General features: G+C 42.8%; 1 protein-coding gene across 5 annotated transcripts; it reads right to left on the bottom strand.

Moving 5' to 3' along the window:
* Positions 1 to 95: 95 nt before the first annotated feature.
* On the bottom strand, positions 96 to 27,144 carry SETX (senataxin). 5 transcript variants are annotated; one of them, XM_056505137.1, is made up of 26 exons: positions 27,048 to 27,144; positions 25,907 to 26,093; positions 24,627 to 24,807; positions 23,239 to 23,446; positions 22,957 to 23,066; positions 22,267 to 22,486; positions 22,017 to 22,136; positions 20,876 to 21,047; positions 20,226 to 20,316; positions 15,585 to 19,781; positions 14,668 to 14,767; positions 14,088 to 14,264; positions 13,258 to 13,487; positions 12,645 to 12,812; positions 12,369 to 12,525; positions 11,448 to 11,549; positions 10,941 to 11,053; positions 10,201 to 10,272; positions 9,792 to 9,941; positions 9,172 to 9,279; positions 8,330 to 8,517; positions 7,626 to 7,718; positions 6,894 to 7,058; positions 6,293 to 6,433; positions 3,899 to 3,986; positions 96 to 3,472 (listed from the first exon to the last, which is right to left on the bottom strand). In XM_056505137.1, the coding sequence occupies exons 3-26, from the start codon at positions 24,804 to 24,806 to the stop codon at positions 2,123 to 2,125; spliced, it is 8,700 nt and encodes a 2,899-aa protein (XP_056361112.1). In that variant the 5' UTR covers position 24,807; positions 25,907 to 26,093; positions 27,048 to 27,144; the 3' UTR covers positions 96 to 2,122. The 5 variants fall into 5 exon arrangements, with proteins under 5 accessions (XP_056361112.1, XP_056361115.1, XP_056361114.1 ...); XM_056505140.1 differs by having other exon boundaries at positions 6,293 to 6,430; XM_056505139.1 differs by lacking the exon at positions 27,048 to 27,144 and adding an exon at positions 26,610 to 26,703.
* Positions 27,145 to 27,846: the final 702 nt, after the last annotated feature.

The following is a 27,846-nucleotide window of genomic DNA, read 5'->3' as shown; positions in this document are numbered from 1 at the left end:
GTTAAACCAAAATTCCTTCCAGCAAGTGGCAAGTACTGCTCTCAGTTCTGAAATGCAGACTAAAGAGAAAGAAAACTAAAAGTTTCACAAAAATATTCTTGTGACCAAATTGCATTTATTAACCAGAAAAGCATTCTCTCATTCATTTTGTTGCCAGCTTCACTTTATTTACATCAAGACAGTCCAAATGGCTTCCACAGCCTTGGGGTTTGCAGAGCAGCAGCCTCTTAATGTGCTAAGTACAAACAGCAGGCAGGGCAGCACAGCCCTGCCAACAAGAGCCAAGGGGCTTGGAAGATGACAGTTTTTAAATGTTCCTATTAACATAAAGGGAAATAACACACAGGGTATGGAGCCTGTGATGGGGAGTGACTGAAATGTCCAGTTTGTTAAGGTCAGAGTCACTCAGCAGCTGGAGAGGAGACATAGAGCTGCCAGGAGGAGTCAGGGGTCACTGAAGGATTCAGAATGCAACAGAACAAACAACTAAAGCTGCACAATGCACAGATGCTGATCTCACCTCACAGGGATCCCCCAGATTCTCCCCCATTGCAACACTCAGGCCTGCACAGCACAAGGGGCTGGACAGCCCCAGCCAGCAGTAAAAGCCTCCCCACACACCTCAAGGCAGCTCCTACCAGTAAAGCAGTTTGTTCTGGGTATGGATGCACCAGGGATCAGAGCTTTCCTGGCAATGACAGCCTGAAGCAGCACCTGGTGCTTGGCAGAGTAAGGCCCTGGTGCCTCCCTGAGCTGGAGCACACTGCCCTGCCTGGCAGTGAGGGTTATGGACGGAGGGTTATGGCTAAACCATGACTCCAGCAAAGCCACTGCCACAATGCTGTGACAAGGGACAGCAGGACACTCCCTGAGCACACATCTGGAGATGGCACAACCTCCATGCACACAACTGGTACCAACCCTGCAGCTCCTGTTCCCTGAGCTCTGCACTCTCAGGTTATCCCCAGACAAAACTCACTGCATGTGAAAAGCTGCTCTTCACCTCCTGAGACACACACAAGCTCCACAAAACAAAAAGTGATACTTCACAGTGACCTAAAGGAATTCTTAGTAGAAATAATTCCACTTTTATTGTGAAATGTTATGAGGTAAGGAAGATTTTCTTAAAGATAATTTGGTTTTTTAGCCACCCTCATTTAGTGGCTGCATATTCTTCATCAGCACAGTGGAAAGAATGCAGCAGTAACACCTAGAAAAAAAGAAAAGGTAGAAAGATCTACCTGCCTTTTTTATCCCTGTAGATCTCCAAAAGCTCTATACAAAGCAACTCAAGTGATATTACCAATAACTTGACTAGATCTCAGACCAAGATTCCACAGTGCTGTTGATTCCTCCTCACAAGGACACAGTGGGACCAAACAGACTTCCCAGGTTTGAATCTGCAGATTGTGTTACCACTGCAACAAGAAAGGGATTCCAACTGATAGAGCAGCAGCAAGAGCAAAACTCAAGGCACATTTGTATAAACAAAAACTCTTGTGTTCCTATAAAAACAGGCAATAAAATATACAAAATAAGCAGAATTCTCTCCATTCAACCAATGTACATCTGCCTCACTCTTCCCTGAGGCAGTAGTGGAGCATGAGCAAGAAACCCTGCTACCACAATTTCAACATTCAATTTTGCTATGAAATAAATTAGACATATTAGTGCAAAGGGAAGACTGTCTTTTGGATTTTGGGGGTTGGGTTCTTGGGTTTTGTTTTTGCTTTACTCTGGTTCTTCATAAAAAAATTTCACCTCTAAGAAATTAGCATTTACACAAGGAAACAAGAAGCTATGTATTTGCCAAATATCTTAAAATAAATCTGTATACTGTACAAATATACAACGTTAAACATTTACAACCTCAGCTTCCTAGATGACTAAACCCACTGCTCTTCCAAGCAATGCAGCTACCCAACTTCTCTTTACAAAACCTCAAAGGTACCATCTGTCAGGTATGAAATCCCTTCACAATTAGGGACAGGATGGGAAAGAGATCTACTGGTAGTAGTGGTATCAATATAAGGGAGTTCCAGTTGTGCTAAATAATTTAAAATACAGTCCTTGCTAGACAGAAATCTGGGAACAGATTTTCAGTAATGAGCCAATAGTAAAGTCAGGGAAAGATCTTTCTTCTCTTGGCAGAGCCTGAGTCTGTGTTCTCTGGTGCTTCCTGGGATGGTCTCCTTGATAAACCACGGGAGTCTCTGTTCCACTCACTGCTCTGACCTCCTTCACTGGGGGCTCTGGAACTGCTTTTGGCCACAGCTGCTCTCCACTCAGCCTCGTGCTGAGCAGTGGGAGGGGCTGTGGGAAGCACATTGCACTGTCCTGCTGTTTGCTGGGTCCTCTTGGCATTTTCTGTTCTGCAGATCTGATCCCTGGCAGCTGAGGACACATCCAGGCCTTGCTGTGCTGCTGCTCCCAGGTTGCTCTGGGCTGACCAAGGGCCATCTTTCAAGGGCTGCTCCTTGCCTCTGGCTTCAGTTCGACTGGCCAGGCTTGCCAGCCTTGGGTCCCGTGGTTTCTCTGGCATGGCAGCAAGTGCTGCAGCCCCTGGGGGTGCAGGGGCACTGCTCCTCCTGGAATCTGCAGCTGCAGCCCCTGGGGGTGCAGGGGCACTGCTCCTCCTGGAATCTGCAGCTGCAGCCCCTGGGGGTGCAGGGGCACTGCTCCTCCTGGAATCTGCAGCTGGAGTCCCCATGGATGGAGGGGCACTGCTCCTCCTGGAATCTGCAGCTGCAGCCCCTGGGGGTACAGGGGCACTGCTCCTCCTGGAATGTGCAGCTGGAGGCCCTGAGAGTGCAGGGGCACTGCTCCTCCTGGAATCTGCAGCTGCAGCCCCTGGGGGTGCAGGAGTACTGCTCCTCCTGGAATCTGCAGCTGGAGGGCCTGAGAGTGCAGGGGCACTGCTCCTATTGGAACCTGCAGCTGGAGCTCCTACGGATGCAGCAGCACTGTTCCTATTGGAATCTGCAGCTGCAGCCCCCATAGATGGAGGGGCACTTCCCCTCCTGGAATCTGCAGCTGGAGCCCCCATGGATGCAGCAGCACTGCCCCTATTGGAATCTGCAGTTGGAACTCCCATGTATGGAGGAGCACTTCCCCTCCTGGAATCTGCAGCTGGAGCCCCCATGGATGCAGCAGCACTGCTCCTATTGGAATCTGCAGCTGGAGTCCCTGCAGGCTGTGTGGGCCCTCGGCTTCCTTGGGGCACTGCGTGGCCAGGGCCAGCAGCAAGTTCCCGTGGGCTGTTCCCAGAATTTCCAGGCTCACTCCTCTTGCCACTGGAAGAACCAGCCTGCACCACAGGAGATGTCATCGTCCGTCCTTTGGCTGGGGGCTGTCCTGGTGGCCTGAGCTTCAAAATCCTCAGAGCCTCTTTCTTGTAATTTTTTTCTGTTGTCCTAATAATGGCACCTCTTTTCTGAGCATCCTGAATCAAGTGATTCCAGTTTTTATCTTCCTTTAAAAAAATAAAACAACAACAACAAAAAACCCTGTTATCAGCAAGAAATCAACACAAACGGACAGAGGTGTCAGAGAAGGCACAACCTTTTTAATCAAGGTACCTGACACAACTGTCATGGAAACCACTGTTATGTCCCTTCTGGAATGGAAGGATCTTATGTTTCAGGTGCAAAACACCAACAGACACTCTGGCTGCTGTAACACAGGGAAGGCACTTTGAGCCATCAGAACTCCCAAAAATGACAAATTTCTCCATTTCCAGGGGTTTCAGCGCCCCCTAGTGGCGAACTAACACAACCACCCCCCACCCTTGGACAAACACAAAAATCAGGAACTCTCCAAAAACTTCCTTGCACAGACTGGAGCAGTCCCAGTGCCCTCAGGGGTGGGTTGATCAGAGTTCCACTGTCACTGCACCTACCATGAGCGTCTGCAGCCGGCCCAGGATGAAGAGGCTGAACCGGGCGCGGGTGATGGTGACATTCAGTCGCTGGAGGCTTGCCAGAAACCTGAGCAATGAGACAAAAAAAAACTCCTAAACTAATTCTTCCCCACCAGAAGGTTTAAAGGGTTAGGAGAAAAAGATATAAAACTAAATGTCACTGAAATTAACAGCAGCAGTTCCCCCCCACTCCCTGCAGCAATGTGAAAGGCTGAACATGAATTGTGTTTTCTTTCTTTCACCACTGATTCCTTGCAGGGAATTCCAGTTCTTTCTAGCTCTTGCCGTTCATGTTTCCTTTCTTAGAGCAAATCCCCTCTTAATGCCAACCACTGCTTCCTTAAGTGTTCCTCAAAGTACTGAGGACATCAACCTCACTTCACCTATCAAGACTTTAAGCTGCTTTTTGACTTGAACTGAAATAGATTGATAATATTTGGCATGATTAATTGGAAAACACCCTACTGAAATGCTGAACACTGCACATGAATATTTTATTTTAAAGGTGACCTGCACTAGAAGCACTTTTGCTTTGTCATACTTCAAGAGGGGAGAGTATATCCTTGCAGAAGTCTGGTTTCCTAATGCAATTTTTTGCACTAGGAAAAATGCCTAGTTTTGTTTTCAGGGATCACAAACCACGGTACTGAAACCTAAACAAATGCTTAGTGTATTCCTAAAGGTTGATTTCTGTTAGCACTCACTTACCAGAACTCAAAAAAAGGTTTGTGAGACTAATATCAACTACTTCTATTCTAATGAAAAAGCTTCCAAATACACAACTTATTCTTTACTAACAAAATTCAAAAGTCCAACCCAATTTAAGCAGGTTCACTATCAATGCCTGACTCTGTGGTCACTGCACTGACACCTCATCTGCAGCACATTCACAACCCTGCAGTGAAGACTGCAAAAACCAGAGGGTCACCTCAAAAAATTTGGAGAGTGCAGGAAATAAGAGAAGCAGAAAGCAGACAGGGGAGTGGATCCAGCAGCACAGATAAGAGTTCTCTATGTCTTGAGAAATGAAGAAGGGGGGGACCTTGAAAGATTACTAAATATTCCTGCCAGCTTTCACAACTGAAAGACAAGAAGATTATTTTCTCAGGAAGGAGGGGAAAAAATCCATTGACATCCCTTGGAGTTTTCTTCTCCCAGTTTCTTTCAGAGTAAATTTAATGCTGGACTAGCAACCTTGGAGGACAAAATACTTTACTCAGGCTACAAGATGATAGGTTAGGGTGTGGCAAATATCCCATCACACCTAGCCAAGGACACCTGACCCTGAAATAGAGATGTCCAAGCCATAAGCATTGTACACTTGCTAAGGCACTGCACTGGCACAGCTTGAATATATAAAGCTTTATATATTAATGTATGAACACAGTAAGGTAGAAAGTTCCTGCTGGAAGAAGAGACAGAGGTAGTCTCATGTCAGCCAAAAGAACTGGCAGATTCCAGCTGCCTTCCATTCCCAAACTCAATCAATCAGATTAAGAAATCTTCAAAAGGCATTATTTTTGTTTACCATAAGATTTGGATTCCTTCTGTTCCCAAAGTGGATCAGCACAATTAAAAGCCATTTTTCTTGCAGAGAATGAGTATCAGAGAAACATAAGCATCTTAGGGAAACTTGTGTGTAGAAAAAAAGATTTTTGTTTATGTGACCAGATTTTTCCTAGTTTAACTTAGAAGGCAATGAACTCTAAGAAGGCATATTTCATATTTTCACTACCATTTTTTAAACTAAAATGATCCCCAAGTTACAGAAATCAGCAACTGCTCTAAGTGCTCTGGGGGTAAACAGCACCCTCAGTTTAGTTCATTCTGTTTCAGACAGAAAAAAGATATAGAGGTTTATAAATAAAACATATAAAATTAAGGAATCCGCAATCCTGAGTTAAGACTTCCAGCTAATCTGTCCCAAGCTTACAAGACAAGCACATTCATCTCTAAATCCCAGATCCAAATCTGCTACATTACATTCCAAGTGACATACACAACTAATTAATAAGACTTTTACACACATTAACAGGACAGCAACAGCCACAGAAAATGAGTTTCATTTTGAGAACAGCATGGAGAAAGTTTCAAGGTGTACCAAAAGCCACAAGAACAATAACTGCTGCAGTAATAATGCAAAGAGCCAAGATCCCAAAGCCAATCCTGCCAAATCCAGGCGGTGGCAGGATAAGGGAGCTGTGCAAAGGGATCAGCACATAATACAGAGCACACCACTAGCATTTCCCTGTCCCTCTTGCTCAGACACCTCAGACTTGTTCTCTGCAACTTTCTAACCAATCCTATTAAAAAATCTGACTTTCTCTACAGTGTCCCTGGGAATGGGACTGCAAATCCCTGCAGGACACATACCCAATGGATCCTTTGGTGCTGCTTGCCTGCACGTATGCCAGAGTGGAGCCCTCGGAGCTGTTTGCCCGCACGCAGGACACGATGATGCAATCCTTCTCCCGGCCCTGGAACGCATCCACCGTGTCCACTTCTCCTGGGCTGCTGAAGAAATGCAACTGAGCAGCCTGCTAATTCTGAGTTGGGTTTTTAAGCAACACACTGCTGCAAACAGCTTAAACACTATCCTTAATGTTCATGTGTCAAACCACCCCAGGAAAGTTTCTCCTTCAGTACATGAGCTTAAAGCTGAATTTACTTTTCTGAGATCAGCATCATTACTGAAAATCTGTTTGGGTCCACACAGCATGGGATTTTAGGTTCTTTTAAATCAGCTTTGTTCAGAACAGCACTAAATCAAAGCACATGGGTAATAACTAAGAAAGGCACAAGGAGACCATGCCTGTTTTAAGCAAAAGGGTTACATGTCCCTTTTAAAGGCACAACCAATTAGAAATTTTAGCAGTACAGAAAGAAGTTGGGGACTTTTTGCCATTATTTAAAAGATAAACAAAGGACTAATATGCAAGAGCCAAGGCCCATTGAAAGCTCATGGCTTCTTTACCTGTTATTTTTAAACACACTGTCCAGCTGTTCCTGGATTTTCTTTTTCTGTGCACTGTAAGGGGTAATTATTCCAATGCGACGAAGGCCCAGATCCTTCCTTTTTTCTTTAATTGTTCTAATTAACTCCATCACCAGCTTCACTTCCCGAGGATTGCTGTAAGAGCTGCACAGGGCAAAATGGAAACATTACAGGAACACCTTTGAGAGATCTTTCCAATTCAAGGCTTTGGCCCAGTTTGTTGGGGGATTTTGAGTCAGAGCCCCTGTTCTGAACTTTTGCAAAGAACTTGGCAAGCAGACCCTGAGGAGGGGCTACCAAGCCTGGGAAGTGCAGGCAGGGAAAGGCTGCACTTCCACATTCCCTCAGCACTTCCCAGCTGGGCTCTCCTTACAGAACAGGAGGACCGAGCCTGCCACCTCCTGGCATCTCCTCAGAATGCATCTGGGAAAGGGAAGCCACTGATAAAATCAGGGATTCAAACTCTTACTAAAGTTAACAGAAACTGCAGGCATTTACTAGCATCTAACAGTGAGTCAAACCAGGATTAAAATGAGTTCCAGATCTAAATAAAAACCTCTGTTTTTTGTGAAATTAAATTTTATCAGCTGGAAAATGCAGTTCTAGCTACTTGACGCATATTGGAACAACAAAGGAGAGAAAACAACTCTTCTGCAGGCAATTAATTCTCAGAAAATCTAGACTTTGGCCAAGCTAGAATGCAGGACTTACTCATTGTCTCGCTCCTCACGACCATCAGCTACATCAAAAATCAGGTAGGGCTGGAATGGCCACTCTGAAGAACATCTGTTCTCCTCCACTGACCTGGAAATAACATTTTTATCACTAGGCAACCATACAACTAAGAAATCCTAAGAATTTTTAGTTCATTAATTTACATCATTGTTATCAAACACAAAGAACTCTCCAGGAAGAGAAGAACTGGACTCAAGTTTCACCACAGGAATTTTTTTTTCACAGACAGGGTTGTAAAGCACTGGAACAGACTGTCCAGGGAAGTGAGAATCACCATTCCTGGAGGTGTTCAAAAATCATGTGGATATGGTATGTAAGGACATGATTTAATGGTGAAAATGGCTGACACTTGTGCTTGATGGCACTAAAGGGCTTTTCCAACCTTAATCACTTTATGATTGTAACTTCCAGCTCTTTTCCTCCCCAGAATCCTTAATTTTCCCTGCTACCCAAACAGATTGAGGTAATCCTGAGAATGAACTCTCAGCCCTCTGTATGCATAATTGTAAGGGATCTTATCACACCCAGCACTAAGAGAGACTGAATGCACATTTTATCCCATTAACCATCTTTCCCCCTCCCACAGCCTCAAGCATTTTTAGACTCGCAAGAACACCCTGCCATGAAAAAACTGCTTTGAAAAACCCTCTGCTCAGAAAGGAGAATAGAGAGCTACTCACTTGGCAGTTTTTAGAGTCCTGCCATAAACATAGTTGGATGGGAAGAGGCAGATGTCTGGGTGCATCCTGTACTGCACAGTCAGCTGCACCACAGGCAGGCTGTGCAGCATGTTCCTCTGCACTTGCTCCTCCAGGTGCCTCTGCAGACGGGCCATCAAAGACTGGTCATAGCCATACTGCTGAGCTTTCTGCCACAGGGAGAACAGCAGATTTCATCTGGGATCTCATTCCCCACCAGTCAAGCTATTTGGTGTTTTAAACTTCTAAATTGCTGACAAAATGACAACTACTTGCACTTCAGTCTTCTACATTTGTTGGTTTTGTTTCAGTAAAGGCCACCTGCACAAATCTGAATTTTTGTGTGTAGTCTTTAGCAAGACAACTTCTCTTTGTGACTCACAACACAGTAAAATTTTAAGAACATCAACCATAATGAAAAGCAAGACTTCCCAGGGGGGATCTTGTTAAATAAACACACAATCTCTAGACAATTTACCCTCTACAAAAGCCAGCCTGGTTTTCCTCCTTTCTTTACCACCTGTTTAAAACAACCCTCACTGCTGGAGACAGGGATGTGCTCCTATATATTTATTCTTAAATACCTGTAGGGTCAGGAAGCCCCCATACAAACAGAAGTCTTCATCCTCCTTGAGGAATGGGGTAGTGACTGAAGCTCCCCTGCCACAACACAACATCCTCACAAACCAAGTGCCCAGCTTAAAATTTGTACTGCCCCATTGAAATGCATCTTTTTCCCACCCTTTAAATATTTTCTACAGAAACTGTTCTTTAACCATATCCATTCTATGGCAAGAAAAAAAGCAAAGAGCTTGTGCACTTACTACTGATTTGACAGTAGGAGGGAGCTGTTTGGGATCTCCAACGAGGACAAGTTTATTACAGCGATGGATCAGTGGAATCAGTGTTTCCACCTCACAGGACTGCCCTGCCTTTTGGATATGCAAACAGGACAAAGGTAGAAGTTGTAAGCAAAGCAGGGAAGTACATTAAATTTCTTCTAACACAGCTAGCATAACTCAAATGCTTTAAAAGTCTTCTAAAAAAACCCTAAAACTATATAAAAAAAACAAAAAAAACAACAACAAAAAACAAAATAGGAAAAAGAAGGAATTTTCTCTAGCAAAAAACTACAAACAGATTAATTTTATTATTACATATGCAAAGCTCTCCAAACAGATATAAATATAACCAAAGCATCCTGAAATCTCTAAAGCAAAAAACCATGGCTGAAGTGTGGTTCTAAATAAAAGCTGCCTGCCACTACAGCACCAAACAAGTCAGAAAAAGAATCAATTAAAACTTTTTTTTCATGGTTCTACAGGGACAGGGCAGGCAACTCACAAATGCTGCAGCAGCAGCCAGAGAGCCCCAGGCTGCCCAAGCAGAGCACAGGGCAGGTGTGGAGGTGGCAGAGGCTGCAGCTCCCCCTGGCTGCACTGACCTCATCCACGATGACACAGCTGAAGGGATCGAGCCCCTGCCGGGAGAAGGCCGACTCCAGCAGGCTCCCCCCGCTGGTGCTCAGCGTGCAGCAGATGATGTCAGACTCCAGGATGATGTCTGCCTGCACTCTCTGGGAGTGCCCCCGAACCTTCAAGCACAACAGGACACCCTGGTTAAAATCCAGCCTTAACTGCTACAGTGAATGCTGCTGCTTGGGCTTTTTCCTACATGCAGCCACAGCACACTCAGATTTCCTGTCCATAATTTACTCAGTTTATGGCCTTGATCCATTTACCCACTACTTTATACATGCTCCCAGCTACATCAAAAACGAATCTCATCACAATTAAAGGACACCAAGCATAAAAATACTTCAGCTGAAGTTTTTTAGAGACAAATTCTCCTACCTCCTTCAGCTGAGAAGCGAGTTGCTGTCTCTCCTTTGCAAGTCTGCCAATTTCATCATTTAACATTTGATTCTAGATGGGGGAAAAATTAAAGAGGAACCACCTTTAGCACCACCTATTTCCCATGTACCCTTCATCCTCCCATGCCCTAATTCCCTAAACCTATAGACTTGCTCAGACTGTCTTTTAGTATCAAATATGTCTGAAGAAGCCAATCAGTTTCTTGGAAAGCTGTCACAATATTTAGGAGATACATGATACCAGAGCTTACATACTTGTGCAACTGAGAAATGGTTTACCACCAGCAATCTCTCATTTGGCATAAATGCTAAAATTTTTAGACAAAAAAAAATGGAAAATTTCAAGTGCAATACATATTCCAGAATCTCAGATCACGAAGCATCTTCCTGTATTTTCAGTGAAACAAAAACAGAGCTTTGAAAAATATGATTAATTTAAACCATTAATATTTATAAATATGGTTACATTAAAATCTAACTAGTGACAGAACCAAGTGAGGACTACTGAATTATAGTGCAACAAGTGGCATGATCAACCAGTGGAAAATACTGGCATAAATAAACAAAATTCCTGATGTGAAGTTCTCCATTCCCTTCACAGTGCTATCAACTTTTCCAATAGTTGAAAAAGTAGGGTGAAGAGATTGACACCAAAAACCAAGAGATATTTTTGTTCAATGAACACAAAAACACAAAGAGGATTAAAAATTCTCTTGCTACCTCTCTCTTCTCACATCTGTGCATGGCACGCTCTCGAGAGAGCATGTCCAGCTTCTGATCCAGAGCTTCCTTCTTCTTCTGAATGTCCTGGTCACAGTCACCTGGCTTTCGTTCTGAAATGAACCAAAGGAGGAAGAGAAGAACTGTTACACTAACTCCAAATTGGACAAATTCATTTTTTTGCTGCATTTTCCCATTTTCTATTGAAGTTTTATCTTGCACAATAAAGATAATGAGAATTGCTTCCAATAGCTCTCAAGTGCTGCATTGCTTAAAAAATGACATGTATGCAGTGTAATTTCTTTAAGAAAAAAGTCACCTTGCTTATTTTCTTTCATTTTCCTTAGATTCTGGCTCATATATAAACTGCCAGTTCCCCACTAGGATTGTTTTATGAAATACCATTATAGAAAAATCTTCCTTCTTACAGGACACATAATCCTATGTGAAAAATATCACAAGCTCTTAGGGAAGACTGAAGAAAAGCCTGATTTCCATGTTACTCACTCATTCTGTGTTCAACTTGCTTATCCAGGCTGAATCCTCGGACTTCACTGTTGATTGATTTTTCAGCACCAAGTCGCACTAATTTGATGTCACCACAATTTCCTGTTTACAAAATCAAGACTCAAAATTCTCTTAAATTACTCCAGCTGCCTCTATGATTTGCTATAGCAGTTGAAAAAATGTAAACATCATGGATATTTAACATGACTTTTCTACTTTTCAACACTTGATTTGTACTTAAACGCAGCTACAAAAAATTCAGTAATTCCAAACTCTCAAAAATAAAGATGCTGCCCACATTTTAGTGGTGGTTAACATTAAGAATGTTACTTTGAATTAATGAAACTAACTCTTATTCTCAGGTTTATCTAAAACTTCCAGAATACCTAACTTTGAAAATGCTGAGTCCCATCAAGTAATGCAATTGGTTAAGTCAATACCAAAATAACATTTGGTTGCAGATATTTTTTCCCCTTGCCACAAACTTGATGTCTTATGCAGAATTCATCTACTTTTTATTAGCCACAAACTGGGAGGAAAAAAAAAAAGAGTTTTTGACACATCAAAATTTTCACCAGTCTGTTTCCCATAACCCACAAAGTCCAATTTTATTCAAAATAAAGGTGAGGGACTTGGGGATTTGAACAAAAGGAGTACTAAAAAATGGATGAACTTAAACTAACAGCATAAGGAAAGGGTCAATGTCCATATATTTAAATGTGTTATTTATTAAAAAAACCCCACAATCCACCTTTTAGAAAAGCACACTTAAGAACAATAGGAGGATGTACCAGTCATGCTTTGCAAGAGCAAGAGGCTGCTCAGAGGAGCGTGCAAGTACAGTACGTGATCAACTGCTTCAGTTCCTCCTCCAGGTTTTGCCCATTTAACCTTAAAACAGAATTTAAAAACAAACCATACCCAAAGGCTCCTGTTTGTTTTGGCATTTTTCCTTAAAAGCAATGATGATCTTTTTCATGAGTTCATCAACAGCAGCATTTGATGGTGCACAAACTAGAAAACGGTTTGGTTTAATCTTGGAATTTTTTTTCCGAGCTGTTTTCTCATTCCTAGTGTTCTGTAGATCAATTAACAACAAACCAAAACAAGCTCTTTAGACTGTTTTCACTTGAGATTGAGAAGCCAGACCATACTTTCATCTAAACCAAACCCCAGCACATGACCATGTTCACTTACTTCTCTCAGAACACGAGACAGGAGTCCTACAATGGTTTTTGATTTCCCTGTCCCTGGTGGTCCATGGATAAGGCAGATCTTGGGAAGTCCTGGGTGCTGCTTTACCATGGCATAAGCTGTCTCAATGGCTCTCTTTTGATCTTCATTGTATTCATTCATATATGAAGCCTGAAGGAATAGGCAGGGCAAAAAATAATGAATTAATGTTGATCACACCTTCCACACCAATTTTCTAGGTTTGCTCTAGATACACACCCAATCCTCACTTGAAGTTGTAACAAAAGGTTTTGTTCACTCCCCACACCTATCTTTATTTTACAATATCCTTTCCATCCTATGTTTTATTTCCTGAACATTTCTCCAGTAAGGGGAAAGAACACTGAAAGCAGTTTGAAGTTCACTATAACAATAGAGCAGAAACACCTAAGCAAGTTCAGGCTCCTCTACCCACCCCAGCAGCCAACTGTGAAGAGGGTAGTGTCTCAGTGCTTTTGAAACTTGGCTATTTTCTCCTGGTCATCTCAAAAGCCAGCATGAAAAACCAAACCTGTAGAACTCATGAGGCACAAATGCTTGTTCTGTTAACCCTGGCGCTCCCAGCTGCAGGACTTACAGCACTTCCTGAGGCAACAGGCAGATCTCTGGGACAGAAGTCATTGTAACTTGGATTTATGATGGGTTTAGCCAGGGGGCTCCTGCTCAGCAGCAGCAGACCTTTGAACTTTCTGTGTGTGGTCACCAGGGAGCCAACAACCACACACTTCACTTGCTTATGGATGAAGAATGATAAATTGCCTCGGGTTTGCACAGTAAGATGACAGGCAGTTTGCTGCTCTTTTTGTCCTGTTAAAGAACAATAAAATCCAAAGTTACTAATTCAAAAACTATCCAAATCATTAACTGAAAGATACTCCTGTAAGCCACTCAATGAATTCACCAGAACAACATGCTATCTTCTACTAGGGAATCAACAATGAATTCTTGCAAAATCCCAACACTTCTCCACCTCCACCAAAAAACAAAGACCAAACAAAAACCCAGTGCTCTAGGTACAATTAACTCTGATCACTGCTTTAATAATGCAGGTTCTGGGTACATGGTAATCCTGGTAATTCATAGTTTCAATTCCCTAAGACAGTGACAATTTTAGGCAGTGAGATCACAGAAGTTCATGGCACTCCATATCTCCTGGCAATACCATCCTAAAGAGCATTTACTCATCACTTGTTTCTGTTTTTACATGAAGTCCTAGAAAAATGATGGACAGCAAGACTGCACCTTCAGTTCCTGATTTTTACAAAACCTACAGACCTGCTACAGAGGAAAAACAATTCCATTCCCTCTGAGGCCAGTGGTACATTACAACTACCACCAGCCAGCTATTAAGAGGCATTTTATGGCACCAGAAAGGATCCCATTTTCATTTCCAGCCCTGTTACTCACTATTTGCATAGCCAGATGCACGAGAAAATCTTGTCACGAGGCCAACATGATTCACTATGTGGCTCTCCATCCCACTGTCTTCCCCAAAAGTGTCCTTCTCCTTGTGGACCACCAAAAGGATTAAGTCATCCTCCTTGGGATGAAGCTGCCTCGCCAAATCACTCTCTCGTAGGTGAGCTACACAAATTAAAATCACAACATTGAAATGAAAATGGTTACAATTCTTTTCTGACTCTAGAAGTACTGTTAACTTTTAAAGTTGTTAAAGGCTGTAGAAAAAGATTATTGTAAAAATTTTAATTCCATCCTGCACTCTTAAGCCTGAGCACAGCACTGTATAAAAGCAGAGCAAGTCAAGGACAACTCTATCAAAACAAGCTGAAAAAAAATTCCAGAGGAGATGGAAGGCACAAATTCCCTGCAAAATATGTATTTCTCTTACATGCATTCTGTAGAAAAGGGAAGTTGAAATCCTTTCTATGTTTACAGCAATCACAAAAAACTCTACCTCTAAGTGCCAGCTCATTATAATGCATTATCTACTTGAAAATCAGATTTTATATTAAAAAAAACCCCTCACCTGTAAAATGTGCTGTATTCATGTCAGCAGAAAAGTTCTCTAAGTAGAAGCAATAACTTTTCTCTCTTACTTTCTGGTTTTCTACCCATTCTTGTGCCAGCTACATGTTGAAAAGGAAACAATAATACTTTGAAGGGTTTAGTGTATCAGAAGAAAAGCTTATCATGACTCAAAGGGCAAATAAAAGAAATGAAATAAAACTACAAGACTGAAGTAAATATATCAAGAGTCTTACCCATTTCTTTTCTTTCACATAATCATACCCATTACATATAAACACACAGGGCAAACAAAAGTTCTTCCTTGCCACTCACCCATTTAATATATTTTTCTTAAAGCTCTTCACAACTATTCTGAGTTTTCCCTGACTCCATTTTCACCTTAAAATAACAGTATTAACCTGGCATTGGCTTTATTTTCTACCTTATTTCTATAGAAGTGATGCAATGACTGAACTTGAAAGCATTCCAACATTAACTGAAGGAGTACTGTGTTTTGTCACTATTAAACTATAAACCAGTAAAGACTGGGAAAAAATACTTCCTGGATTAACCCACTCTCTCATGCAAGTTCTCAACAGAAACCAAAACATTAGGTTTTTATTCTCTGTCATTAAAAGGCCTTAGTTTCTTGAAGATTACTGTTTTGAGCTTTATACACTACAGAGAGAGGAACCACATTCTTGGCCACTCCTTTTATTGTGGATGTGCACCCAGGAAAAAAGAAACACTTCACTAACTCTGGTAGTTCCCAGCCTTAAACACAACTGTTTGGGTTATCTACCCCTAATCATTCCTCTATTCTGATCTGTACCTGAATGTTTTCAAAGGTAAATAGAGGACATAAACCAGGTTTTAACCTCTTGGTAAAATTTATCAGTGTTGACAAAACCAAAGCAAAAAGCAAAAGCTACTTACTGTTTCAAAGGCGTTGAGCATCATCAAGGGAAAAAATGTATTAAAATATTCATTGTAGCCCTGAAAATGGACAGGAACAGAGGCTACTATGGAATGCAGAAGATTATCTGGAGTTCCAAAGAGGCTGAAGTTTGCAAACATTTCGTAAGTCCACTTCAGGACTTGGTTAACAAAAATGCTGTAATCGCGCTGCTGAGCGCCAAGAAAAGAGGAGTAGGTTTCTCGGCCAGGCCCCCTGGAAATATTTGAAGCATTCTCATAGCGTCTATTTTGTAGCTGGAGAACATTACTGGAACTAAGGGGTTGAGGTACATTACTGAAACTTGGAGATGTGCACGGTGGATTTCCTGCTGGTGCAGGTTTTGGATATGGTGGTGGCCTGACCACCACGGCTTTGGCCGCATTCACTTTGCTTTTTGAAGGTGGGGGCAACTTTCTGCCATCCTCAAGATCTTTGCTGAAGGCTGCGTTCCGTGAAGAACTTGCTGAGCTGAAAATTTTGGTAGTGGAAGGCTTTCTTATTTTAGGTGGTGGTAGAGAAGGCTTGGCAAACACGTGATCTGGCCCTGGGCTGGTGGTTGGGTGTTTACTGCAGTATTCTCCAGGTTTTTCCACCTGTTCCATACAGTCTTTCTCCTTACACTTCACAACAGCTGAGGGTTCGTTCTGCCGAAGGCTTTCATCAACATCCATCTCCTCTGGAGTCACACTACCTGTAGCAGCATCTTGAACACTTTCCTCCTGAGAACATAACTCCATATCCACAGGATCCAACTGGGTTAAAAACAGATTGTCATCACCTTCGTCACTGCTTTCATCTGATTTACACCCATTTTGCTTTGAGGTTTTCATCTCACACTCAGGCAGGACAGTGCAACCTTTTCCTGAAGACTCATCTTCCTCATCTCCAAGTGCAGTGGAAGAGAGACCTGAATCCATAGGGACAGGAGGAACCACCACACTGTTACCCTCCCATTTTCTGTTCCAGTCTGAAGAATGAGGCATCTCAGAGGCACTTGCCACCTCCTCCACAGAGAAGTTCTCAAATTTTCTCTCACTGGCAGAAGGACAAGCAGTCTCTTCTCTTTTTTTCTCCCTCTGGTTTTCAACAGATTCTTTAATAGCTGCCAGTTCAAAAGTCCGAGGCTTTTGTTCCACTGGCTTTGCACACACTTTGGTAACTTTGCTTCTGCTCTCCAAACTTAATGCAGAATTTTTCATGCTTCTTTTGGGCCTTGCCTGCCTTAGATACTGTCGCTCTTGGCAGACGAGCAGTTTTTTATTACGTTTAACAGACAAACACTGAGGCTCGATCTGTTTGGTTCTCCTTTTCTGCGCAACTCCGATTCTGCCCGCGGCTTTGCCGTGGCTGCGCAGCTGAGCCAGGCTCTCCAGCGAGGGCTGCGACAAGTCGAACGCCTTGCGGGGCCCCTTCTTCAGGCCAAGCTTTTCCACAGTTGACGTTGGAGCAGGACTCTGCCGAACCTTCCTCGGAGGAACCACAGCAGGCATTGACCTGCCAGGCTGAGAACGTTCTGTCGTGCTTTGGAGCGGTGTTTTATTTTTGGCTGTTTTAACAAGGGGAGGTTTTTTAGGACTTCTCTGAACGACCAGTGCTGATTTACATTTTGCTATGATCTTCCGTGGGCTTGTGCTGTTTTTCTTGAGGGCCAATTTTGAAGCTAACGAGATGGAAGATGTAGATGCTTTGGGTTCAGGCAATTTTAAATCCAGGGTGAAGCCTTTAGCAGTACCTTTGTCTGCACATTTCTCCAGCTGACCTTTTGCATCTTCCTTGCCAACTGACTCTTCCAAGGCTGAATTAGTCGCTTCTTTTGTATCATCAGCTTCTTTCTGATGAGAAGTATCTCCTGTTTGCTTTTCTATTGAGCTGGCTGCTTCTTCCGTGGCATCATCACTGAAGTAATGCAGGTCATAGCCCCAGTCATTTAAGTTATCATTCAGGCAGTCATCTGAATTACTCATCTCAGCTGCTGGTGAAACATGATCTTGTTTATACTCCTGAGTTGCTTCCACAGCATACGCTTGAGTATCTTGCCAAGCTGAAAAAACATCAGCTTCTGTTTCAAACTCAAAGTACTGAGAATCACAGTCATCCAGCAACAGGGGAGAGCCTGGAGCCCGTGATTCTTTTTTAGCGTCACTATCAGAAATGCTGCTGGAAGTTGAAGATTCCTCTGCAAACAGATTTTCATCCTTAGTTTTTGTTTGCCACACCTTGTCAGCCACACCTCTTTCTTCATCAGAAGAGTCTGAAATTACAATTACTTGATTGCTACGGCCACCTGCACCACTGGGACACTTGGTACTTTGGCCCTCATTGGAAGATCGTACAGCACCTTTCACTTTCCTTTTAATATCAGACACATTGTGGCACACTGAGCTTTCCTGCAGGGATTCAACAGGAAAATTGACACTTTTGGTATAAGCAGTCAAAGATAATTTACTCAGCTCTCTGTCAATCTGGGAGTCTGATAAAGCATCATCTTTAGAAACCGTCTTCACAATATCCTCCTCTATTTTCCCTACTGAACTGTTTTCCCTCTTGAAATATTCTGAAAACTCAAATAATCTGTCACTTGATTCACACTTCACTGACAATGGCCTGATCATATCCCTCTTGTTTTCTGAACTAAATGGAAAATAACCACACGTTGAAATGTTATCCCTACAAGAGGTCTCCAAAAATTGATTTTTGCAGTCATATTTATCCAGATGATTTAAATTAGGCTGCTCCTGGTTTGAAGTTTCCACATTGGTGTTTCTCTTAAAGAAAGACAGCAACGATTTTTCTTCTGATGATACTTTTTTCAGTGAAGGCAAAGTACTGTCATCTTCCTTCCCCTGCACACCAGGTTCATTTCTAGAGGAGTCAGAGGAATCTTCCCTGGAGACCTGTTTAGTGGGCATCAGTCTGGACTGGAACACCCTGTTTGCACTTGTCTCTTGCATACTTCTGCAATTCCCTGAAGATGGAGAATCAACATGAGTTTGAGCAGACAGATACGGTGGTGTTTTGGGTTCTGCTTTGCATTTCATGTCTAACTCTCTGCCTCTCCCGAAATCTGAATGCTGTGTGTTTGAATCATCACCCGTACTGCATTTCCCTGCTGCAAGATCAGAGTTCCTATTTTCCTGAACTTTCTTACATAATTTTGATGCCAAAGAATTCTGTGGGAAGATAAACTCCTGAGCTGCCAAGTCATCAGGTTCTTTTTTAATATTCATCAAGAGGCCTTCTGTGGATGTGCAAGATGTTGAACTCCTACATGCATCTCTACATTCTTCTTCCCAGGCATTCTTTCTCCTTTGGAAAGGGTTCTCTTGACAATCTCTGCCTTCCTTTGACATGACAAATGGTGAATGAAGGTCCCTCCTCTCATGTCCACTCGTCTTGTATCCATCATCACACACATTCCTCTCGTGCTTTATAGAGAGAGTTGGCAAAGCTGTTGAGTTTGAACTGCTTCCTCCAGCCAAAGAGGTGCTCAGTGCTTTACCCTTTATACTTCTTATAACTTGCTTTAAACACGTTTGCAGCTCCTGGGTTTCCTGGCTGCTCAGCTGCCAGCCCACAGCTCGATTTCCCCGCAGGAGGAGGTTGAGTTTGTCCAGGTACTGCTTGCAGAGGGCGTGCTGGCCGAGCTGGTAGCCCTCCTTGAGCAGGCTGCGGATGAGCTGCACGCAGGCGTGCTGCACCGAGCTGGGCGCCTGGAGAGAGCCGGGGGCCGAGCCCTTGGCACACAGCCCCGGCGCCTTCTCGCTGCAGCGAGTGAAGGCTCTGCTGGGGAGCGTGGCACACCTCACCACTGCCTCCACCCACTCCTGGGAGCTGATCCACAGCAAATGCAGGCACTTCTTACTTCTGTGTAGCTCAACTATGGACACTAAGATGAGGAGGAAGAATTCGGAGATTTTGTCGCACTGCTGGATTCTTTCAATGAGGATATCTTTGATTTCTGAGCAGAGGTAGTGGATGACCTCCACTATATAGGCTACACCCAAGTCCTTGAGATCCATAAGGGACTGAACAAAAGGGATGAACCAGAGGAATGTGCTGTGATGGACACGCAGGTCTCTGCCAATGTCAGACTGAAGCATGTTAGCCAGGGTCTGCATATCTTCGTACATGTTGGGGCAGTACTCTGGGCAAATGGCAGCCTTCCAGCCAGTGTCCTGAAAAACACATTCACCACACAACAGCCTCAGTGATATGCATAGTTTAACAGGCAGCTTTTTTGTAGCCAAGCCTTTTTGTTTCTTTCATATATTTCTTCATTAAACAGTAACACCTCTTATATCTCAATGTAAATAATGAAAAAAATGCAAAAAATAAAGAGCACAGAGATGTATAAGGAACTAATTTCCTAACACATTTCTGTGAAATTGGTGTGAAGTAATAGTTCCTTCAAAAATCATTGTGAACTATTCATAGACACTGTCATGCTGACATAATTTAACCTCAGATAATCAAAAACATATGGAAAGCCTTTAAAAGAGGCTCATAAATTAAACACATTGACATTAAGAGATAACCACACTTAAAAATGTCTTTTTCTTGACAATGTCATTCAGTGACTCCAGCTCAAAGAAAAGGAATATAAAACACTGGTTTAATACCTTTTGAGGCTTTTCTGTATTATAATTATACACAATCTGACTGCAAGAAATCATGTCATCACCGTAGTCTGACTCTGGTTCAGATTTTGTCCTGAAAAGAAACACAAATCACTACTCACACAGTTAAAACCTTAAGAAAGTCAGGACAGATGTTGCTTTTCAAACACCAAGTGACCATTAGAACTGGTCAGTGATAAAACACACCAAGAAAAAGGTACCATATATAAAAGTGTAGAACTTGTTTTATCCAGCTTGTAAGAGGTGGGGAAAGCGATTGTCTCAACTGAGTCATGGATTTGCCTACATAGAACAAATGCCCAGAATGCCATCTACTGAAAATTCAGGAATTCCCATAAATTTACCAAAACCTGAACATGGCCATTTTCATTCAGCTTCAGTGCAAGCTGGTTGTAGCACTAAATAAGCACATAAGATTTAACAGTCTTCCTAATTCAGGGGAAAAAATCCTAACAAATTTAACATAGACACCACAGTTACCAAAAAAAAAGCAAGCATATACTTTTTTGAAGGAATCTCACTATTTTAGGGAATCTACTTCAACTTTTCTTGGCTTGCAGTTGGAAACATGATTTTTTTTTTGCCATCTCCCTCCCCCAACACAAATTCCAGCAGCACTGACAAGAACTGACCTCCTGAAGCTGCTGCGAATATTTTTGATTTCATTGTTGTAGCTCACACTGTTGATTATGGTTTGAAAGGCTTGGACAGGATCAATCAGCTGACCCCAAACTTTAGATCCCAGCTGATCCAAAATAACCATGAAACAGTGCAGGGCAGGCCAGAAGGGGTCAGTGGAATCATCTGAAACACAGCAGAAACAGTGGAGAGGGTTGAAATGCAAGTCCTGGACATTCTTAGGCTAAGCAGAAATTCAAAGAGGTGGTTATCATTGATTTTTCTAAAATATCCATAGAAAAGTATTCTAGTAAGTTGAAACTGTACTTTTTAACCTGGAAAAAGAATGAAAAAAGTCAAGCTCCCTCATTTGTACAGACACTGCTCCTTATGCAGTCTTAAATCAACAGGAACCTGGATGCCCATTATTAATATTAAATAACACTGGTATTTCTCAACCCAAACTGATTCTTTCACACTGATTTTTGCAGAAGCGTGCTAAGAGTGGCACAATTCACACAATTTATATTTCCACTTAGACAGCTAATTTATACTTCACATTTATACTAGAAGAAAAAAAAAAGAAGTGTGTTTACTACTTCATGTAAGAAAGTATCATACCCTCAAAGAGGTTTATAAAGATCTGCTCATTTAGGAGGAAATCCTGGTCTTGACCTCACAAGCCATTCCCAGATTATGCCATGGTAACCCAAAACTAAATTCTAAAGTTTAAATTTACAGCTGCAAAAGGGGGTCCCCTCAAGAGGACAGATGGAAGAGTCAAATGTTAAGGCAAAATGCAGCAATTCAGGAGTTTCTTCACTTTAGGACTCAAAATTCAAACTTCATGCCACAATGAAACAAGCACTCTGTATGCACATGCAACCTGTACATTAAATGAAAACAGTGACAGAAATTGCAGATTTGTCCTCTCAAAACCTCTAAGCTAGATTTAACAAAAGCTCTGCTAAATCCCTTCTCCACTCCAGACTTGGGATGTCATTTTTCAGTATTGCTCAAATATTGCACCTTTCAGAAGATAAATATGCCTCAAGTAAAATTACCTCTCATTACACTACTAAGAGCTTAACAAGAAATTTGATAAAGATGAAAAATGGGCTATAAACTGTCTTAATTCCCTATAAAACTAGTTACCAGCTGCTTCTTTCTCCATAGTGTGAAGTATAGACTGCATGAAATCATTTTGTTTGTCTGGGCCCAGTAACAAAGAGTCCATAGCTTGTTCTTCCAGCACTGACAGCAACATGCAAATTCCTACAGAAGAGAAAAAAATAAGCAACCTGTCTATATATTTCAAAAAATACATAGCACCTATGAACTGTAGAGCTCTAAGTGCTTAAAACTGAGAGACTACACAAATTCATTTCTGATCATAAATACTCACCCAGCCAATAGTTCTTGTAGTTGGCTGTATCATACAAATGAGCTGGCAAAAGGATGAGTTTACCCTTTTCAAACATAGAAGAGCTGTAAATATCTGGATTCTCAAAAAGTCCCAACTCAATAACTTTGAACAAACAAGTCAGCACTTCCTCTAAGTCATAATAATCATCCCTGTCAACCTTTCCTAAATTCCTTGCTGTTAGGATGGCCCATCGACGAATCTAAGGATTGAAACAGAAAGTTATATATAGATAAAAACAAATAAAATCACAATTCTGTAAGAGGAAGCACTGCTGTTATAAATGGGACAAAGGAATATTTTCACTAATAGAATAATTAAAAATAAGTCTTCAAAATAATCTCAGAAATAGGCTTGCTATATCTACAAGATGATGTTGGTGACAAGGAAGCCAAAATTCAGGGTAATACTTATAAAGATTATTCCTTGGAATTTATGTGCAACAGTGTAGCAGTTGCTTTGTACTAATTTTAAGTTATTTACATGTTACTAACCAAGATATTCTAATGAGAGAACTGCATACTGTAACAGATGTCAAGTTTTATTTACAGATTAATGCACCACACAGATTTCCTAAAATCATGCAAAGACAGCATGATTTTTCCCTCAATTCCTTTAGTATTAACATGGTGCACAAAACCAGGATTCAGCAGAACAGAAAAAGGAACTTACCACCTCATTTGGGTGTACCAAAAAGAGATAAATTCCTGGGTATTTCTCGAAGACCTGAAAGGAGTCATGACTTAGTTCCATTCTACAGAGCACTTCTACACACAGCTCACCTAAAAGGCAAGACACAGTTACAGTCAGGAGTAACTAAAGGCTCACAAAAAAGTGTATTTAGTATCAAAACAAATATATACATTGAACCTCTGGTTTAACTATTGTTTATTTTCACCGCCTGCAGTGGAACACCCACCCTTCCCTTCCACAGGGATACAATCAGATACCTACTGACTTTCTCATGCAGCAGCAGATATGGGTATTTCAGTATTTCCAGCAGGGGCACTCGCACGTTGTTCTCAAAATTTGGGCCCACAAAACCAGACAGAGGTGTCTCCCCATGCTCATCAATGAGAAACAACTCATCCTCTCCTGTTTCTTCATTCATGGATTTCTCCATGTGAGCAACAAGGCGGGAGGTTTCCAAGTCCCACAAGTCCTATTCAGTGGGGGGAAATAAAGTGTACTGGTGAAGAAAGTGATTACAGATATTTAACACATTCAAAAACTGAAATCTCATTTTGAAAAGTTTCTTTCTATGCATGTTCCAAAACACTAAAGCTTTGAAATAGAATTTAATTAAGCAAAGCACAAATCTCTCACTTTAAACTTAAGACTACAAAGTCATTTTTAAAAGAGCAGCCTTCAAACCAATTTCCCAATTCTGTAAAATATTCATATTCATTTCAATACTTACTTTAGGTTAGTCACAAAACTTTGTTCCACTGGCAAAAATACAGAATACAGGAAAAGATCATATTTAAGAAGATGGGAAAAGCAATTATAAAATCTTGCCTTCTTACAGATTTTGCAATTAGCGGAAGGAAAAGAATATGAACAATGCAAAGAGACTGACTGACTTGCTGGATATTTGTAGGGATTCACTCACTTAACTTATTCATCTTAAGTAACTGCTCCAAACTTCAATTAGACACCAAGTTTATTTCAGTGCAGTGAATTGACACAAAAAGGAACTTACAGTAGGTCCAGACACTTGTCTTATTTCCAGTCACATGGAAGTGCACTCCAGAGCAATTCAGTTGACTTTTAGACATCTGTATTACGATTAATTAGCTAAAAACACATACTTTACATAAGCAGAAGGGAAAATAAGCTTTCCAAAAATATAAAATTGCATACTAGTAAGGGAGGATTACAAAAGAGGTTTATATTTTTGTGCTTAATTGCACAGCCTTGCAAGGTCTGATCTCTGAAATTCAAACATAGGAGAAAACTACAAATGAGAAGTGAAAGCAAACAAAAACAGGAACAAAGCAGCACCAGAAGAGAAAGCAGCAGGAAGTAGAAAATACATTAAAGAAATGAACTGTTAGTCTGGCAGATGTTCCTTGTTTCAGATGACAAACCATCAACTGCATGAAAGAATCCAAGCTACAGTGTCTGGTCAGCAGCTTACAACTACTGGTTTATTTCTTACCAATTTCAATATATGCAAAACAAGATCTCTGTTTTACAATTAACAGTTTGCAATTCCATATGAAAAAACCAGACAGTTAGAAAGCAACACAACTCATTCCCCAAAACCCAATAAAACACAGCCCCTCCCCCAGCACGGAGGCTGGCACAGAAGCCTCTTAATTAATCTCTTAATTAATTACCTCATGCAACCATGGACATTCTTCCCTTGCTTTGTGATATTCAACCACACACTCCAGGCAGTAACAGAGATCATCATTGGATCCTTCAAAATCTTCCTGGGACAGCCTTTGAGCAGCATAGTGCTTCAGGAACTCGGTGGTGTCAGCACCACTCTGTGTGCACCACCGGCATGTGCTCATTCTGGGGGGGCAAAGAAGCAGGAATTAAAGCCCAATGCCTTCAAGTAGCAAAATATTCCCCTTCAGCCACTACAGGACCCAACTTTCAAGTGTGGTGAGCATCAGGATTTCAGTTACTCATCAGCAGCCCCCATGCAGGTGCTCTTACAATTCCAGGTGCATGCAGTTAAACAGATTAAAGCATTAAAGGGACACCACACAAAAACCGCCTGTGGAAGAGCAAAATGTAGAAGTAAAGCACTGTAGTCTAATGTGCAAACTAGGGGAAAAAAGGGTGAAAACTCATTTTACATTAAAAAATAATCTCCTTACCCACACATTGCACAATTTCCAGAACTATAATGCAAGCTCTATACATTATTTTACTGGTGTCTCTGGAATCTAGGTCTAGTGGCACAAAGTTTAAATAGCTTTTTTCCTTAATCTCTTGCTAAAATTTATAGGTCAACAAATCCCTGTTGTCACAAGCAGAAGATATTAATGCAGAACTTTCCTGTCTTTGTTATTTTTATAGAAAGAGTGCTAAAATTCTCACCACAGATTGCTTTCCTCTAAAAACAAAATTCCTTCGTTAAGCAGCAATGGAGTCATCTCAGATCCTGCTAGTCTGAAAAATTCCACAGAACACTGGAATCACAGAATGGTTTGGGTTGGAAGGGACCTTAAGACCATTTCATTGCACCCCCTGCCATGGGCAGGGACACCTTCCAGCATCCCAGGTTGCTCCAAGTACCATCCAGCCTGGCCTTGGACACTCCCAGGGATCCAGGGGCAGCCACAGCTTCTCTGGGCACCCAGAGCCTCCTCACTCTCTCAGGGAAGAACTTTCTGTTCGGACTCAATCTAACCCTGTCCTCTCTCAGTTTGAATCCATTCTTCCTTGTCCTATCACTACAGCTCCTGATGAAGTGTCCCTCTCCAGCTTCCTTGTAGGCCCCTTCAGATAATGGAAGGCTGCAAAAACATGAACTTTTGAACTACACAAAAAGAAAGATGGTAACTAATTCTTTTATTCAACATAACAAAAGCAGATAAAGCCAAGCCTTAAGTTCCTCATGCATACACATATACTGGGAAAACCCAACATTTGTGGCATTTACCTTTGAAAAAAGGAGCTATTTGCTGTGCAGGTGTGCCAGGTCACATGGTGGGAAGGAGAACAGCGCTGCCCTGCAGCCAGGGAAGGGGCTGAGCCCTTCAGCCATACATGTCCTGAGTGCAGAGGGCAGAGCCGTATCCTCAGCAATCCACCCCCTGGAGACCAAGTCTCGGTGGTATTTCAAAGATCTGGAGCAAAACAGAAACCGCATCACGGAATCAGTCCGGCTGGAAAAGACCTCTGAGATCACCGAATCCAACCTGTGACCAAACACCACCTTGTCACCCAGGCCAGAGCCCTGATTGTCACATCCAGCTGAACACCTGCAGGGATGGTGACCCCATCACCGCCCTGCACAGCCAATTCCAACACCCAAATATTTAACAACTCCCTCAGCGAAGGAATTCCTCCTGATGCCCAGCCTGAACCTTCCCTGGCACTGCCTGAGACTCCGTCCTCTCCTGTCACTCACTCTGAGAAAAGAGCCAAATTCTCATCTACTGTAATCTTTCTCTAGGTAGTAAAATCAGCAGAAATCTGTTCAGCTCACAGTCGAGAACTGCTTTGGTGTTTAGGTTAACAGTTGCATCAATGCGTTTCACGAAGCGGCAAGTACAATTTGCAAGTGAATCCCTTCTGTCATTCAAATGCGGATGAGGCAACATTTGTCTCGCTTTTCACTCAGAAAAGGCGTAAATATTTACCTGTGCTCGTTAAACGAGGAAATCGCTTAATGGGGCGCGGGCGGGCACACGAACGAAGCCCAGCAGGTAACGCTGCTACCGACACCCGCACCGGCTGCGGAGCCGCGCCCCGCGCACCGAGCGCACAAAACTCTTTCGGTTTCGCGGTTGGAGCCGCTGCAGCCGCCCGGTGCCGCCGCCACCGCGATCCCAACACCAATCCCAACCCCCTGGAGCTTCCCGGCAGCTCCACCCCAGCGCCCCGCCCGCCTCGGCCGCGCTGCCCGGTGCGCTCCCTTCCCGCCCAGCGGCACCGGGCCTGGCGGGGCAGCAGCTGCGCTGAGGCGGCGTGAGGGAGCGACACAAAGGGAGCGGCGGTAGGAGCGCGGGCTCCGCGGAGGCGGCACGAGCTCCAGCGCGGTGCCGGCCGAGCGGACGCTCCCTCCGCTCATCGCTCACCTCACGCCGCTCCGCGGTCCCTCGGTCCGCCCGGCCCGGCCCGGCCCAGCCCGGCGCTCCCGGCGCTGCCGCCCTGAGGCCGCGGCGCTGCCCGCGCTTCCGGACGCGGCCGGAAGTGGGCGCTCGCTGCCTCCCGCGGGAGGAGCCTTAAAGGGCCAGCGCAGCCCTGCCCGGCGGGGAAACTGAGGCACGGAATCAAGGATGGGCAAGGACAAAACAGCTTCCAACCGGTTTAGTCGAAAGGATATGTTTCTGTCAGCGCTGGGCGGACAACGGGATCGCTCCCAAAGGTGTGCGCGCCCTTCGGCAGCTTTTAGCCCTCTATTTATTTACAGAAGACATGCATATTCTAAGACATCGTACATATTTATTACCTGTCACCGCCCATTCCCCGCTCGGTATTAAAATGAGTTGCACGCTCGTTGTGGTTGCGTTGTCCTCCCTCTATATTGGGTCGGTGGTGTTTTCATTGAGTGGGAGGGTTTCAGGGGAGGAAGGAAGGATCGTCTACCTCGCTCTAAACTTTTTACCTCTGTCCTTTTACTACGGCTAACCTGCTGATCCCTTCATTCTGGTCTTCATTAATTCCAGTGTCAAAGTTTATGATGTATAGGTCTCTCCTGGCTGGCTCTAAATATTTTCTAATGTATATCGATTTCACTTAAACACTTCCATATGTGTATTTTAGCTGATTCTGCATGTTAAACCATCAATCTTCTAATCCTTCTACTAAGCCCTCTACTTTTTATTAGTTATATTCCTAACCTCTAGCTTCCAAGCTAAGATATCCCATAACATA

This window comes from Oenanthe melanoleuca, chromosome 17, assembly GCF_029582105.1.
Source record: "Oenanthe melanoleuca isolate GR-GAL-2019-014 chromosome 17, OMel1.0, whole genome shotgun sequence".
NCBI lineage: Eukaryota > Metazoa > Chordata > Aves > Passeriformes > Muscicapidae > Oenanthe > Oenanthe melanoleuca.
The sequence above is the reverse complement of the archived record's forward strand: the minus strand, read 5'-3'. Positions and strand labels throughout refer to the sequence as shown.